Here is an 18158-nt window from a genome sequence, read left to right as displayed (position 1 = left end):
TTTCCAAAATAGCATCAATATTAAGTTTTTGGAACTTGATTCTCTTGTGGTAGCCATCTGATGCAGTTAATACACATATTATGAAGGCTATTTAAGAATAGTATTTGTATCTTTTAAAATATTGTTTGAGTTTCAATATAGGATTTTTTTCATGTCAAATTCTATATAAACTTTGTTGCTTTTTATTTGCAGGGTAGTGTATAAGTGTCTTTACTGACTGAAAATCTGAAATATTTTTTTTGCTGTGAAAGCTGGAAAATGTTCAAAAATCAGTATCAGGTAAAACAGAAATACTTTTAATTTTTAGCCTCTTCCATTTCACCTTTGAGAGAACTCAATTAAAATGGCTTATTCGGGGGAACAAAAAGTCCAGATACATAAATGTTTTAGAAAGTGTATTATTCAGTATTTTTATTAAAATGTTATGAAACAGTGGGTGGCTACAGATGCTGTGAGGTTTGGAATGGATATCGACAAGGTGATATCAGTGACTATTTTTCTGCCTGGTCCCCTGTGGGATAGAGAAGGTGCCCCATCTGTTCCCACCCAGTCATGGAAGCAGGCCCAGCTCTTAAGGTATAGTCAGAACGGGACAGTTGTTTTCTCTTCCTGGTCCAGCACAGGTTACCTGTCAGGTACCACCGGCCAGCAGAGTCACATTGTTCACAAACTTTAGTATCACATTTTCTGTTTCTTGGTCTTCCTTTTCATTACTCTACTTCCCTTTCTCTACACCAGTCCCCTCCCAAGAAAGCAACCCACCCCAATTAGTTTTTCACAATAGTCCCAGATGTTCTACATCTGTACGTGAAACATATTTCTGGTGCTGTTACCTAGGCTATCGCAGCTTTATATGGTATTAATGATATGGGCACTTAGGTGCTGTTCGCCTTGTAGGAGTGCAGTCCCCAAAAGATGCCTCATACTGCCCTCCAACTCCGTCGCTCATGGAGTTTGACAGTTTCTTGTATAACTCCTCCTCAACCGCCCACGAGATCCAGCCATCCATCACGGCACTGTCAGTAACTTCTGTCAGCTTCTCATACCGGTGCTTGTTATATTCAGCATTTTCTCATGTTGTGTCCAGTAGTAGTTTTCCATGTCCTGTTCAGTTATTTTAACATCAAGACAGGGCATACTCACGGGCTGCAGCGTTAACAAAATGTACCTGTTTATATTTTGGAGAAAATTCCAGTTGTTTGGAAAGATTTGTTACAAACATACACACATTGGCAGTAACAACTTTCTGACAGCTTGGTCCTATAGCCCTTAAATATGGCTGATAACTTTTTAAATCGATAGTACATCGTATTTTTTAAATTCTTTTTCATCCATTATGAATTAAAAATGTATTTTATGGATGCTGTTTATGGAATGCCGTTTTTAATCTCCTTAGAACTTAGTAAGTGTAGTCACTGGGGTTATCTGTCAGGCATGGGGGAGAAATAATTTATATATGGTACAGAGTTCATGTTCTCTGAAAGCATAATTTGAAGCATTTATTTTTCTGGCACGACTGCTTGCCCCTCTTGCTCATACTGACTTCTGTACAATTGTTTGGGCAGCTGAGCATAAAGAGTATTGGGAAGTGCATACAACTAGAAGTGAGAAGGGAAAGACAAAGTTGTAGTGATTGATTAGGTTGACCATAATGCTGAAAAAATGCTGATCAAACCATAGCCTGAGTACATCAGAAGACATTTTCTGTGACATCAATTGTGAAAAACACTGAAGCAGATAATTCCATAAGAAGAGCTGATAAAGCCTGCTTCCCTAAATGCTAATGGTTAAATTCTTTGATGTCTTTATATGTTTCATGAACTGTTCTGTCAAATCAGGCTGGAATTTGGTAACTAGTAGAAAAGTTACAGGAAAATCTCTTTGACATACTCACACATGTAAACAGAACCAGCGTGACTCTGTAAACGTAATTTCCTTAGGATGTTAGACAAAACATCAAACATGCAACAATTTTTTTGATCATTTAGCAGTATGTTTTAAATCTCACTTTATTTGGTGAGTCATAGAAATAAGGCATATCTAAGTATAAATTGGTATCTCCAGCATATTTTTAGATTTTTTACAATAATTTTACTTTTCAGAGAACGAAATATATATATATATTGAGAATGAAATATATATATATATTTCATGATATTGCTTCAAATTTATGTTCTGATCTTCTAATAAAGATAAATATTGACTATATGCATTGCTATATTGTAGTAGTCTAGAGGCTGTTAATACGCTATTGTCTGACTGATCAGTAATACTGACTGGTGTGGGGTGGGATTGTATTTGGTACATCACTGGTACTCTTGACCAGTGATGATTCTGTACTGAATATTTGGTTGGTTGATGCATCCTTAAACCATTTTATCATAGGGTGGTCCATTTGTTGAAATATTCAGTGCCCAAGGCAAGAACCCAGGAGCAAAATGGAAGATTTTTGGCAATCCTTCAGCTATATGGAAAGTAAGTTTTTAAGAAACTTATTAAACCTAGAGTAGAAAACTTAGAAAAATGTGAATGAAACTTTATTTTAAGATGAAGAATTATATTAGGATGCTTATGTTTGTTTGTTTGTTTTTGTAGGAATATGATAAAGAAATAAAGGGCTTTGTTTTTGTACTTGAAGGAAGCAGTCAAATCAACAGAATGCAGCTACCAAAGGAAACTAAACAAGCTCGTAAGTGCCAAAGAACTAAATGTCCGTGATGCTGTTCTGATTATTAAAGCAGTCTTATATCGGAATGTCAAACTTGTATTATTCTCCCTTAATTTGAGCTTAGTTCAGCATTAGCAAAGTGTTTTTTCACTAATTTTTTAGTAGGTCAGCACAAATAAGTAAAAGGTATAGAAATGCTGAGTTAAAGTTCTTAAGGGAAGATCCTTGGTTGCTGTATATTGTCCTAATTCTGCTGGTTTGCTTCTGTGTCTGATCCTGCTACAGACTGATGTCTGTCAAACACCGTCTGATTCTATCAAAATAACTGGTGCAGTTGGAAAAAATAGATAAGCTTTCGGGACGTGTGTTAGAGCACTTGTCTTTTCTTATTTCTACTTCATCAATTTGTCTAATAAAAGATATTATCACTATACATGAATTTTGTATTAACTGAAATCACTTTGGTGTGATGACTTTTCCCTCAAAAAAATCCCCAAAAGTGGTATGAATAATGCTATATTTTTACATTTCTTATTCAAGTATGTTTTTGCTATTGAGTCTGAGATCTTAACACACATTATTGTAGTCAAGTATGTTGTGTAAGAGCTAGATCTTCCACTTGTTTAAATCAAAATCATAACATTTATTGGAATGAATTAAGCCACATCATTTGCACCAAAACAAAGCCCCAAAATCAAAGCAGTTTGTGTTGCAGAGGACATACAGCAATCATCTTAATTCATGCCTTAAATTCCACTGCAGGGTGTTGTATATTATAGGGCTTGTAGTAATGAACCAAGCTGTTTTAGGTTTAACCACATGCTTTTGAAGAAAAATTGAGTTGGTGATTTTAATTGATTAAAGTAGGAATTGTCTAATATACTTCTCATGCATGGTATTTAATTACCAATTAATACACTTTTTCTCAAACATACAGAAAAAAAATAATAAATGAGAAGTTATTTAGACTGGTTATGCACTAAGGCCTTGAAAAATAATCTGATTTTTATAAAAAAGTTCAGTATTATATTCAGTATTCTAAATATTAGACTAATGTATCTTTCTGAGAAATCCAACCTTAATTTGTTTATTGTCAATCCTAAAATAAACTATTACAGCCTAAAAAGAGGCTTGAGAATTACTGCTGTGCATTATCACTGCTAAAAATAGTTTGGTTTTAAATCAACTGTAGCTAGTGCTGCAATACTGTAGCCAAATTCCCATCTCTTATCATTCTATCTCCCTGTCTCATTCTGTTTTCAGGTGTGTGCCTTAGGTATTTCATTTCTGTCAAATATACAATCTCCCAGTTGTACTGTAAATTTGGAATGCTTTTCCAGAATAAAAGACATTATGTACACAAATATAATTTGAAATCTTAAAATGCTATTTGACCCACAAAAGAAAAAAGTTTTGAATTGGCATTTTTCAGAAGAAGAAATAATGTTGCTGTCGAGTCTTGCTAAGTCAATGAAGACTGGCCCATATCCTCACAGGTGGAATAGCTAACAAAAACATAGAACGTTCAATTCACACAGCTTTGTACTATCTGTTTTTCGCCAAATTCCAGGATTCCCTGGATCCCTAAAGTTTTCTTGTGTTCATTGCCTCAGTTAAGAATGATTGTTGTAAAAATCAGAATACGCCACTCAGCATTGTTGCAGTAATCTGGATTGCATTTTTACTCAAGATTTTTTTAAAGTTATTAGTAAGGTTTACATTGTCACAAATGTAAAAGGAAGCTTCATCTAATTTTAAGATAATCTTGATATGAATGTATTACTTTATTTTATAATTGTTACAGGATGTTTGGTTCACATACTCTTGGAACACAATGTAAGTGTACATAAAAAATCGGTTCCTTTTATTTTCATATACTCCTGTCGTAACTCCTCGTAACGACACAGATGAAACTTCTAAAATAACACTTTCACTGCAGTTTGATTTTTTTTTTTCATGTTCATGTGTTTAGTGAACCTTGGAAAATAGTATTGCAAGAGCAAAACTGTATAGTACAGCATTGAAATGCTTGATGGTGAAAGGTGTATTTGTACGCACACAGCATAATTATTTTTTTTTCTGTTTCTAGTGGGACTGATCCAGCAGTTTCTGACACTTCAGATTTTTGTGCCATTGGGACAAGACTTCTCCACTGAGTTACTGTAAGATGCATAAAATTTCCTTGAATGCTTAATGTAAAGTGGATGCCTGATTGCAACCATTAATTGTAATGGCAGATTTTCCATTAAAGCACAATGACTTACCAAGTCAATAAGAAGTAATTAAGCTAATGAGATCATTATTTCTTGGATATTTTAACTACTGACATTCCTCTGAAGATTAAAAAGATTCTTAAAATCGTGAATGAAGATGGTAAGACTGAAGAAATGGGACTTGAATTTATCAAACAAAATATTGGCTCACAAGGATCTCCCAAAAATTGATAAGAAATTTATCAATCACTATTCCAGGGTCCATTGCTTTAGGGGAAAAAGAAATATTCTAATAATTAGATTAACAAAATAAATATTATGTCATTAGAAGCCCTGCAAGAATAGATGAGTTAAATGATATGTAATTAAACTGGGTAAACTCAGTGCTGAATTTTATTTTTGTTTGTCTTTCTGTAACTTCTCTGTTCTTTGATGAATTTCCTGAGTGTAGTTCTGCTTACACTTTCTGCTCCTATGGTTTTAATTGCTGTATTACTTCTAAAAGTGTTTAGCAAAAGGGACTAAATAAACAAGACAAGTCATGCAGTAAGCAGAAACCAAGTACACAGATTTGCTTCTCATAGGCATTCTGTAGACAGATGGCAGAGGCTTAGTGCCAGGTTCAGGAACATATCTTCAAATTGCCTATGGTTTTGTACTGGGTTTGGTTCTTCTGGCCGTTCATCTATACCTCTTATCAAGAACTTCTCTGCAATTCTTCCTCTTTAATTTTCCCTTTTTTATCACTTGCTTTTATTTCTTCTTTTTTTTTTTTTTTTTAATAACCATGAGAACTCTACTTTTCTGCTGCCTCTTCCCTTGTTCTTTGCAGTTTCTCTTTTGAGCTTATATCAAGGCTTTACGTTTTCTCATTGCTTTTCTTGTTACCTCCCATTGCATTTGTATTTGCTATATATAGCATATATAAACATTCACTACGTTGACAATATTTGACTATATTTACTATATAAATTTAATACATTTAAATAGTTGTAACTTTTATTTTTTACTTCTTTTATTTTTTCTGTTAACATTCCAGATTCTAAATCAGTATTATCAGACAGCCTGGTAGAAATCGTAATTCTCTCTCCTCTTACATGCAGTGGTTTCAGTGCCTATGTTGATGAAGTAATCTGTCTTAATACATTTCCACTGAATTTTTATGAAAGAATAAATGTTTAATTCAGTGTAAGTGTTTCACTACTTAATTACGTTGTAATAAAATTGTGCTTATGCATTCAAAGTAACCAAAGCTACCAAAAGGTGTATATGTAGAAGATGATAGAAACTTATTTCAAAAAAGTAATGTTTTGTATTAGAAATCAGCTGTAATTTATTGATGTACCAATAAACTCTGTGCAAATACTTGCAAAATAGACACTGTATTTTATTTTAGCAGACTCCTGATAATCCAGCAACTAATAAAGGCAAGTCCTTCTTCCTTCTTGTTGCTTATACATACTAGTAATAAGTGACTGCCATTCAGTTCTTTTTATTTCAAATGTTTTGAAAGGAATCTGTTGCTTGTTTGTGGACAGAATATTGATTGTGCTGGTGCTTCCTGGAGTTCAATGGTCCAAGACAGTTTTTTACGTAGTCTGGCTACGTACTTATAGTTTAGTCTTACTACTGAATCCTTGAGTAGCTTCATGTGAAAATTCATACCATACCAAGCCATCATACATGCAAATTTATTTTTAAGTAAAAAACACTTTGGCAAGTTCTATAACAGCAGCAAACGATGCTTTATGGTACATTTCTTCCCCTCCCATTCTGCGTAAGTAGAAATAGTATGAATATAGTTTGAGTTTCATCCTCACTTCTGCATTTTATTCAGTGACTTATCTGATCAGCAAACAAGAATTTCCTCAAGGCCATTCATCACTGCTGGCGTCAGCTGAGCTAAACCTTCTAACTTGCTCCTTTCAACCAGTCATGCAAGATTCCTGTCATAAATACTGAATGTGCAAAAAACTGTTTAAATTATCTGTCTTGCCTTTTCTTTGGAAAAAAAAATTAAGTAGAAATGTAGGTACTTTGTTAGAGGGCATGAATAGATGAGTATCACCACATTAACAATCAATGTATTGATCTGCCTAAGAAATGTGTAAAATAAATTGTGGATGAAGAATTTGGTGAAGCATAATAAAATCTGAAATAAGGTAGAGAGCATGTAATTTATGCAGCCTTTTTGAAGCAAATAATAGCAAAGCTGTTAGTAATACTGGATATAACCATCTGTTGTAAATGTAGTAGCTGGTTGTTAAATCCTCAGAATTATGGATTTTGCTACCTTTCTGAAAAAGCAAAAGTAGCTCAATGTTTGGAAAATATTTGTGCATAAAAGAAAACAGCATCTGGCTTGTGTTGGCATTCTTGGTTTAGTTCCCAATATATGGACATGTGCAGGTGCTAGCATTTCTGCTTGGCATCTTGTCAAGCACACATACATTCATTCTTAAAATACTATAATGCCAGTCATTTGTCATACTTTATTCCTGATGTGTTTTTATTAGATGTTAGGTATCATGGGAAATTAGTAAGTCATATAATAAGTTTTACAGCAAACAGGTAGAGTTGTTGATGTGAGAAAACAGACCTTTAAATTGTACTATAGATTTCTCCCCTCCCAACAGAGAAAAGTATAGAGATATCTGGGGCACGAACAAGAGTTAGAGTTCTGTTTCTGGTTATGTACTGAAATGCCGTGTGGCCTTGAATATATCCTTGGAATTTGGTCTGCCTTTTTTCTTCCCCCCAAGTTCTTTCATACAAGTTATGGGAATAATATTTCTCAAGTTATTTTGAAAGTACATTACAGAGAGTTAACTACCTCATTGTTGCATGATACTTTTAAACATCCAAAACACTGAAAATTGGAGTGGTTATAAATTTGTCCTCCTTGTCAGATATAAAAAAGGATTCATGCAATTAGTATAGAATTGAAAACAAAATTCACAGGCCTGGTTTAAAAATAAGTCACTAGTTATATTGGCATTTGTTCTGAAAAAGATAGGTATTTTTCTTCCCCCTGGTCAGGATAAATCTTTATTCAGGATAAAGCTTTATTCTGCAGATATGTCTAATTTCTCACATTTGATGACTTTGACTGCTTCTGCAGCTGTAAACCTATTCTAAGTCTTCTTATATCAGTAGTTCCATTGTTCATTCAAATAATCAGTATAAAACATGAGGCACGGAGAAAGACTTTTTTCATTGTTGAAGGTTTTGAGCCTTTTTCTAGAGTATTGTCAGGTATTTTGCAGCTGCAGAACAAGAATATTCCCAAGTGAGTAATTTCTTGTTTCTTCAGTTATTGAAGGCGAGAATTCAGAATCAGTTTTTCATGTTTTTATAACAAATATATATATATATATTAAAAACTGTAGGTTCAAAATTTGTTGTAAATGTACATGTTTTCCAAGGCTAGAAAGAAAGAAATGAGGATGGTGGTGCTGAATACACATCCTGAAACACTGATGAAATTACTCACACCTGGAGGCACAGTTGGCTAAAAAGTGGAGTGTTATCAGTTATTTTGATGATAATCTTTTTATAGTAACTTATGAGAATTAACAAAAAAATAAAAAAGTGATCAAATCCTGGCACAATTAAAGCAGACAAGACTAGCATGATATCTGATTCTGACTAATACATAAATTCTAAGGTTCTGAATGGCTGATGTCCTGGTGATATTACAGAATAAATAGCTGTGCTCTACGACTTTATAAAGTGAAGAAAAATATTTATTATGTGTATTTTGGCTGGTGCATCACTTTAAATAACATGCAGTAAATTGAATCGTGTATGTTTGGTTGGTAGGGTTTGTTGTTCTGGATGTTCATATGTCAAGTAAGATAAATGTAGGAACCAGTGTTAGCAAGAAAACTTAGTTTTGTCTTTTTAAAGGCGGAATTCTTAGCAATTCACATAATTCAGTAATTAGAATAAAAGGTTTAAATGTGAGAAATATGTCTGTACTTAAAAGATGCATTACATATAGCAGGTATGAACATAACCTTTTCTTTGTAAACATGAAAAGACTGATTGTCTCTCTTGAGTAGATAAATTCGTGGAACAAAAAATAAACTGAAAAGAATAACAGTCAATAAACTAAAGAAAAGACACAACAGAATTAGTTACAGGCATAAATAACTGCATTATAAGGATAATTTGATTCTGGAAAAGATATATGCACTAAACTTTCCACATATTAATACTCATTAGAGTACTTTGTCTATACTGAACAAATCAAAACCTATTTTCTAGAATTACAGTTTTCTAAATGATTTGCCACAGCTGGCTGTGCTTCACAGGAACATACCACCATGCTGTTAAAAAGAATTTACTAAATACTTGAAAATGAGAGAAAGAGCCACATGAATGAGCAGGTATCAAAACCAAGATGTTAAAATATTTATAGAAGATTCCAGAACATGTATGAAAATATCAGTGACCATTTCCACAGTGTTTTTTTGCAGGGGGAGGTTGGGGAAGTTTGTGAAGTTCTATGTGTAATGAAGCTTTTACAACAAATTATTCTTCATCATTGAAAATATCAGATCATTCCGTTGGAGAATTGATTGCAAGTATGTCAATATCTTGCAGAGAGAGCTCAGGAATCACCATTTCTTCATAATTGCTAGCATTTGGAAAGCTTTTATATTCTAGCTGTCAGATTTCATGATTCTCTTTCTGAACCAGCCACCTGTGGTACTGCCTTTTTATGGATACTGTTTAAGGGGACTTGTGTGGGTTTTTGTTGTTGTTTTGGTTTGTTGTTGTTGTTTTCTTTTTTTTTTCCTTGTCTCCAGAAAAAGGTTATCAACATAGAAAATTCCAGTATATAAAAAGAAAGATGGTTCTTTGCATCTTGTTCCCTAGGCCTATGTGACATATAAATCTTCTCAGTCTTTTGTTTTGTAGAGATTTGATTGATTATCACATAACTAAGTCTGTTTTAATGAGGGCAGAATACAGTGCTCTGGATTTCAGAAGATCAGACAGGCAGTTCAATAAGATAATATCTCCTACAAGACCAATTTACAAGTAGCGAGTAAAATAAAACATGAATGAAATACAGATCATTCCTAAAAAAAAGCAAATTTAAGAATCTGTGACCATGGTGAATCACTTAACCATTATTATTCCTCTGTTTTTCTGTCTTTAAAGTGGCTCTGATGATGGTACTATCCAACATTTGTGAATCATGTAGCATTTATGGAGAAAAAGGCCCTATGATAACTAAGACCTAATATGCTAACATACTAATAGTTAAACTTTACCAGAGGATTCTGCCTGGATTTCAACCAGGATATATAGAAATTTCCATGAATAATAAATTGCATGACAGTTGCTCTTTGCATAGCAACATTAATGAAATATCTGCTTTCATGTTTGGTAAACTTCCAGGTTAAGTCATTTATAAGGAGAAAAACACTTTCATTTTAAGAACAAGTGAGCCTAATAAATGAAGCATCCCTTCAACAGTCCAATGTCATTTTTTTAAGTTCATTTTAAGCCTTGAATTGAACATTAACAAATGGTTATAAATTATTATACATACAGCATAGCAAAGTGAATAGGTAATCTGAGAAGATGAGTTTATCTATACTCTTGGGTAGTTGCTACTATTTACTTGCAATCTCACTATAGTTACCATTGTGAGGAGAATAGTCAATCAAAGTAGACTATATAAAATAAAATTGAAAATTGAATTGGAAGGTAATTTTACTTTCAAATGTTTTGCAAATGTAGATGTTAAGTGTGAAATGAATGCAGTTAATGGCCATAGCTGGGAGAGTTATGCACCTGCTGATCACAGGAATATTATTATAAATGAGGTTGATTTTCCTGTTGACTACCTCATTTTTCTCAACATGGTCTCATTACTTTTCTATCACATGTCTGACCCTTAGATATAAATACTCAAACACAGATGTAATAAAAATACATTAACTCTTAATATAGATTTTTTTAAATACATCTTTGAAAATCAAGAAATGTAGTACAGATGTTTCTTCTTTTTAGGTTTAACATAGGTGATGCTGTTTGATAAGAGAAAAAAGGTTGAGTTTCAATACAAGTACTCTTGAATCATTTTACAAGTGAGAGTTCTAAAGTTCTAACTCCCATTGTCTGAATTATTTCAGATAAGTGTTTCATCAGACATTTGTTTCATTTTATTTCCCAAGGAGCAATGTAACTGAGTCAAAGTTTCACCAATTCCTGAATAATTCTGTTTCTTCTACAAAAACATAAATTATTTTATAGAATTTTAAGACCATCTTCTTTCTCCAATTTTGCCCCTTCTTCAAATGTTTACCTCATTTCTACTGTAGAATATAAATATTTTTATTGTTCTAAATTTATCTGCTGAAATAAGTTTTAAACTTCTTTAGGTGTGATTATAACTATATATCTAGGGTTTGCTTCTTCTTTATAGCATACATGCCATCACAAAAAAGCATTTTATTTTAGACATATATTTCTGATATAAATGTGTATATTTTTATCTAAATGACTGTTTTGTATTGCAGTTCAGAATGCAAATGAGCTTTACATTTAGTAATGTTCTTTTTATTACAGTGAATATTTTTCAGAAGAGAGAAAGATAAAAATATTCATACAAAAATAAACTATGTCATTTCAACATATTTCTTGAACTAATGTTATAAAGTGAAATTAAGATTTTATAGCCAGTTATTTGGAGATATGCATGGCTTAAGTTCAGGGTCCTACTGTTTTGTCATGTCATTATTTAAAGCAACATTCTCCATTGAGAATAACACTGAGTTTCATCAGGAATAGTATTTTTATTTGTTTTTCAGCACACAGTTTACTGCAACTACCAGGTTCCTCAGCTATACACATAACCAGGGCACATAGGGCAGTTTCAAACAACCACTACTTCAGTTCTTTAAAATTCTTTGGTGCCTTAGTTTCATAGCACTTCTGAACAGCAGGATTTAGAGCAGAGTAGAGAATTTCTGAAAAAATGCAGCCATGGGTTTTTCATCAATGGGTATATGAGAATTTCATATATCATATGAAATATGATGGATGGAACTGAGCCTGGACCTGGAGCACAGGTTTAGCTATGTGGCCAACTTGCTCATGATATTAAGTGAATTATTTCACATTTTACCCCAATTTCTTCAAAAGCAAAATCAAGCCCAGAATGCTATCATTGTAAGACGCTTTAAGGTCCTATGGTGAAAGCACTTTTCAGGGGGTTGATGGTATTATTCATCCACTCATAAATATATGTGCAGCTGATACTGAATTCTACTCTCAATAGCAGTGCTGAGGATGCAATGCTTTACCCTGGCACAGAAGTGAAATTCCTGCCTTGAGGTGCATGCAATTTATTTGAGGAACTACTAGTCTCTCTAAAGAAACTGCTAGTAGGCTCTTCCACTCCATTTTGATTTACCCACTGATGTTATGAGGACGGATAGATTAAAGATCAGGCGGCAAAGTTCAGCAAGGGAGAACAAAGAAGCAGCAAGACCTGTAAGGCCTGTGAACTTTTTTTGCTTTGCCTGATGCTCATAACAACTTGGGGAAACAACCTGTTTTTATCAGCCGTACTAGTAGAGCCCTTTAATATTCACATACTTTCAGTGATTTTTGAACTGAATGCTGTCGTGGGTTGAAATATTGAATTCACAAAAATAGATGAAATGTGTAACTTGCTCCAGAGTTAATGCCTTTCTAAGTTGACCCAAGGAATCCCAAGAACGTTTCAGGATGTTTATCAGCAAATTTTGGGTGACAGCATTTCATTAGTTCAGCTACAGGTAGTCCTTGCTAATTAAAAAGTGTTTTAATTTAAAAAATGTGTAGCCTACAAGGCAGTCTCACAATTTTAAAGTAGAACTCAGCATTTAAATCATAATTATTTATGAGTAATTACTTTTTATAAGAAATGAAAACTGACAGTTGTTTATTGTAATTATTTGTCCTCTTGTCAGAGGGACTGCTAATTATAGAGAAATACCCATCTGTTAAAAATGGGCTTGTTCAAAAATAATAGGTAAATTAATCATCATTTCCCCACAGAGATTGCAACTTTTAAAGTCTGTTCTCCAGTTTCACAGGGTGGTATTGCTGGGCAATATCAACATTTTGCTGCTCACAAAACTTGAAGAAAGCAGAGCATAAGCAGTCTCTTTATCAGTTTAAAGCAAACCTAATCTTTGTGATCACGGCTGTGGTCTAAATCTATTAGAAATGTTCGAATTCTGTGTCCTTGGTGTCACTGTGAGATGACCTGAATAGTGAGCAATAAACTTCTGTATTATGTTTCCCATTTGAAGGTATGTGCTCAGAAAGTGAAACGATCAGACAATGTCTTATTTTTAAGCCAACAAAGAGTCTATATAAAATGACAGAGGCATTTTTAGGAAAAGAAAGCAAATAATGTTTTTCTAGTTAGCAGGTGACAGTGTGTCCCAAGATAACACAAGCTTAAGGGGCAGAAACAAGTGTGATTATTAAAGGCTACTGGGTTCGCACTTCAAACAAATTGAATTCTTTCATAGTCTGAAGGGCTATGGAAATCTAGGAAAGAGTGTAGACTGTTGAAATAAAATTAGCATGTAAAGTGATTTGATATATGCAGGAATATAGCCACCAAGGTTGAATTTGAGAAGGAAATCTCATTACTCATCTTGTAAAAGAAGTAATTCTTAAATTCTCTATTGCTATCACTGACATAAAGGTTCTGCATATGAATAACAGGGTTTTTTTGTGATTGCCAAAGATACTAGATTATTGAATTGACAAAGATCCATTCTGTTCTCTCCTGCTTTTGTTTTGCAGGATAACTGATTTAGGAAATATTAAAAGAAGATTGTATTTATCAACGGTCCACAAGGAGTTGTCTGTAACCCCTCTGCATGCAAAAATTCCTCTACACGTGATCAAGCGCAAAATAGTAGGTACTTCAGGAACATTCCTTGAACTGTGGTTGAGCAGACTTTTTTAGCAGAAGGATTTCATTTAATTCTACAGCTCTGCTGAAATTACTGTTTGTTTTAGAATGCAGTTCCTGTCAATTCACAGTAAGTCTATGCCCCATCTACTGGATGGTATCAGAACCACTTCATACTTCTACTCTTCCACCCTTCTACCAGGAAGAGTTCGTTCCCATTTTCCAAGATTAATACTGATTGTGATGTGTTTATCTGTCACTTTAACTGTCTATTCAGCCTGTGTACAAGTTCTCTGTGTCTCTAATTCTTCTTTTTAGTGTTCCTGTTCACATGTACCTTCTCCTGTGGTGACCTTTTACATTTGCTGGAGCTGCAGCTTTCAACTGTAGCTGATGGCTACTTTCACGTACTTCAGGATTCTCCAGATTCCAGAATATATAAAACACTGTATATTTCAAACTGAAGAAGATAAAGCAATGGCCGTCACCTTCTCCCCTATGTTCTTCTATCCCATACCCAGCCCCAGCATATGATAATACCTGTCAAGACGGAAAACTTGAGAGGTTACCATATAACCTTCTAAAGACTCAAATCTCAAATACTGCTTTAGAAAATACTTTGAAGATGTGAATAGTTAGATTTCAACTAGATAACAATTACTGCATTAAAGGGTTGTGGATTTGAGGCTAGACATGGGAGATAATATTTTACAGAAGCCTCTGAAGTTACGACTTATTTTAAGGTAGTTTAGCTGAAGGCTGCCATGGTAATTTTAGATTTCAGGAGTTTTCTACTTTCTGGAAAGATCTGATTTAAAAAAAAAAAATAATAATAATAATATGCATCAGACCATACCCATGAAGTTGCCATTATTTCAGCATCCACTGAAATAAAATTATTTTTCTTCAGTATGATTTCAGTTAGTTGCTCTTGGTCTCAGGCTAGCAGAAATGTTTCAAGATTAAAGTATGCATTAATGTATATTAAATTAAATTCAATCAGAATATGAACTTCAGTTATGTATTTTAATTTAAATAATCAAAGATTCATCAGAGACCTAAATGCTCTGTTCAATTATAATGACAAAATATTTTAATAAACTTAACCCTTTACCCTTAAAATGCCCTAACTCTTAAAGAGTAGGTTTGTATTTCTTGGAGTATATGGATACAAAAGAATCTTTCTTTTTTAAGTGGTTATCTCCCTTTCTAGTTTGCAGCTTTTACTTAAAGAAAGGGGTATATTACTTTCAGTGACTAAGTAGGTCTTTTACAAGGCTATTATAGTTTAACTTATTTTATACCTTAGCTGATTAGCTATTCATTCTGTATTATAAAAATATTTATAAATCTGTATTATAAATCTTTATCTGTATTATAAAAATAATTATAAAAAAGCAATATGCAATGTTCAAATGGAAAAAAAAAAAAAAAAAAAAAAGAGAATTTTAAGAACTACTGGAATAGTGCAGAAGAGTGTAAGACGCTGATGTTAGTGTTCTAACAGTGTTTCCTCAAACAAACAGAACAATTATCTGATGCGAATTAAAATACATATTTAAGTGAGATTGTCAGCAACTGAGTTAGTTGTCATTATTTAATTTGTTTTCCTGAAATGTCTTAAAGGAGTGGGTAACATTTATTATAAATGAGAAGTAATTTTAAGATCTTATAGTACACTGGGGTCTTGTCCATACTGGAAATTTGCCTGAGTGTATAATGGACACAAGCTTGGGAGAGGTCATTTCTTACAAATCCCCCCCAAAAAAATAAAAAAAAAATCTCCACGTACAAGTATAACCTTTGGAGCATTTAAGCACTTAAGAGCATAAGTAACTTACAAAGTAATGTTGACTATTTTTTTCCAGAATACCTTCAATAAATACATTTTCTTACAAGTTGCTTACTTTGAAATAGCTGCAAAATATATTATGGATATGCTAGGGAACTGAGTTCACTTGGACTGGCAGTCAGTAGGTCATATGTAGTGATTTGTTCGTATAAAAAATAGTCCTAAAAGCAAATACAGAAATACCTTTTTTAATATCAAAATATTATGCATTATGGATCACAGCCTGTGAAATCTAATACTCTGCAGAGGCTTCATTTATTGATAACTATACACTATTACTCTTCTGCAATGATTAGTGTTTGGGTTTTATTAAAGAATATCGTTTTCTTTTTCTAGTGGTGCAATATGTGTATTGACTTGGTAGCATTCACCAGTGAAATATTCAGAGGAGCTGTCTTCCAGTCTTTGGATGGAATTATTATTTCAGCTAACTGTAAGCTGAGAAAGATCTTCACTTTAAAATCCAAGCCTCAAGATACAGCCGAGGAAGATGGTGTGTTATAATTACTTTGTAGACTTAATCATAACTGTTCATATTATAAAATCAAAAGCTTCTTGGTCATCAGAATTGCAGTTTGAAAGATTACACGATATTGTGAAAATTAAAGTGACAGTGCAGCATATTAAATCTGTTGGATTTCAGGTGACAAATAAATGTGTACTCATCTGCTTAAGCATTGAATACATTAAAAGTATTTTATTGAAGAAATTCTGGTAAGTTTTATCAAGTAGACAACTTGTTTTAATTATGGTTTCTTACACTGATAGAAGGCTTTGGCCAAGAAGAGGGTATCTGAAAAGAGAGAGCATTTGACTGGTACTTATTTTCTTTGTTTTGGAGTTTAGGAGCAGATGGAGGATTTCTTTTTAAATAATTCTAAACAAAACTTTAACAAAACAGTATTGTATGAAGCTATCATAAATACCTCTCTGTGATCTCTAGTCCATTTATCCTATGGTGTCCTTTTTTATGGGGAAAGTAATTTTGGTGGTGGATTGAAAATTAGAGATTATAATAGAGCAGGATATTGGTCAAAGCCTACCCATCACCAAACCAGGATCAAAATCCTGAATCATTATTTTCTAAGGGAGAGAACTTCATTCCTCACTGGTATTTACAGTAATAGAGGAGGAACTGAAAAAGCACAACTGACACTTTCTTATTTAGAAGAAGCCTAGATCAAATTCAGCTTCATTATCATTCAGATTTTCATTTTTTGGCTTTCAGAGGACACACCAGAAAGAAAGGGTTCTGTTTTCTGAAGGAGGGATGTTTAGCAGATGGGTAGCAGTATTGTAAGTGTAACAAAATTTATCTTCCATTTGGAAAACCTAAACCAATATGGGAGAGCAATCATTGTGATTCTTCTGGTGAGCTTGGAAAAAAAATATTAATTCACTAAGTGACTACAGAGAGAATCCAGTAAATTCTCAATGGAATGTGCAGTTAGAGACATCACTGGCTTTAATTTAATTCAATTCCATCAATGCATTATTTTCTCTCTTCCATTCTAAACAGTTTTTGAAATGCACATAAATGGTCTAAATGAGTTCCAAAATTCAAAAATGTAGTTAACATAATGAGTAGACAGATTTAATGAACTGTAGGCATGGTAAAAAACTGCACTTTTAATTACTGGATTATCAATTCTATGATTATTACACAGCTGGTGGGCATTAGTATTTTCTGTATGATTATGAATTTCCTTATCTAGGCAAGTTTTAAAATTAGGTTACAGCTCAAGGTTTTGGCTGCATTAAAATAGCTGTATACTTCATACCCAATTACAGAAAAACAATAGACATTTTTTGTTATTAATTAATTTTCAGTTAACAATCATGATTTGATAAACCTTTTTTCCTCTCAGATGACTGGGACTTGATCAGTTCAGCTCCATTTAGTGCAGTGACATCGTAACTTTTAATGAGGGTCAAGTTCTTTGCTTAAACCTCCTCAGTGGTGGGAGTAGTGATTTCAAAGTGTAACGTGTTATTCTTCTGTAGTAGCTTATATACACTGTGTTTTGTATTCTTAAAATGATTGCAAATGGAAAAGAAAAACCACGTATACTAGGAAATTATTTCTAAATGAGATCATTGAGATGGAACAGGAAAGAAAATATCACCTTTGCCCTGTGATATTGAGGTGCATACACCTGCTATATACATAGATTCCAGTTTCCATATAATCCTAAAGTTACATTATGTGTTGTTTTTTCTAACAAAGTATTGTCTTAGTGTGGTAAATAAATAGTATACAGGCTTGGTGAAAAACAAGTAGCTAGCATTTATCTTGTTTAAATAAATGTGTCCACTGCTGAAATATGGCATGAGACAACTGAATTTTTGTTAGGTTCCTAATTCTTGATCCATTATTCATGTTTAGCTTTGGGTTTATATATTCCTCTTCTTATCAGAGGAAAATAGACTAACATTCATTAGCTCACTGTAGTCTAGTTTTCTAAAAATTGGTAAGAATTTACCTCA

General features: G+C 33.2%; 1 protein-coding gene across 1 annotated transcript in view; it reads left to right on the top strand.

The window, feature by feature from the left end:
* Positions 1-258: 258 nt before the first annotated feature.
* Positions 259-18158, top strand: part of CFAP20DC (CFAP20 domain containing) — a gene marked incomplete at both ends in the record, with an annotated part of 62369 nt that continues 44469 nt past the window's right edge. The window contains 6 exons of the mRNA XM_084292550.1: positions 259-279; positions 2386-2475; positions 2596-2689; positions 4758-4830; positions 13708-13822; positions 16008-16164. Of these exons, the coding sequence (XP_084148676.1) occupies positions 259-279; positions 2386-2475; positions 2596-2689; positions 4758-4830; positions 13708-13822; positions 16008-16164 (550 nt within the window). The remainder of the gene's footprint in view (positions 280-2385; positions 2476-2595; positions 2690-4757; positions 4831-13707; positions 13823-16007; positions 16165-18158) is intronic.

The sequence above is a fragment of the Netta rufina genome (assembly GCF_964035555.1).
Source record: "Netta rufina genome assembly, chromosome: 10".
Lineage (NCBI taxonomy): Eukaryota > Metazoa > Chordata > Aves > Anseriformes > Anatidae > Netta > Netta rufina.
The sequence above is the reverse complement of the archived record's forward strand: the minus strand, read 5'-3'. Positions and strand labels throughout refer to the sequence as shown.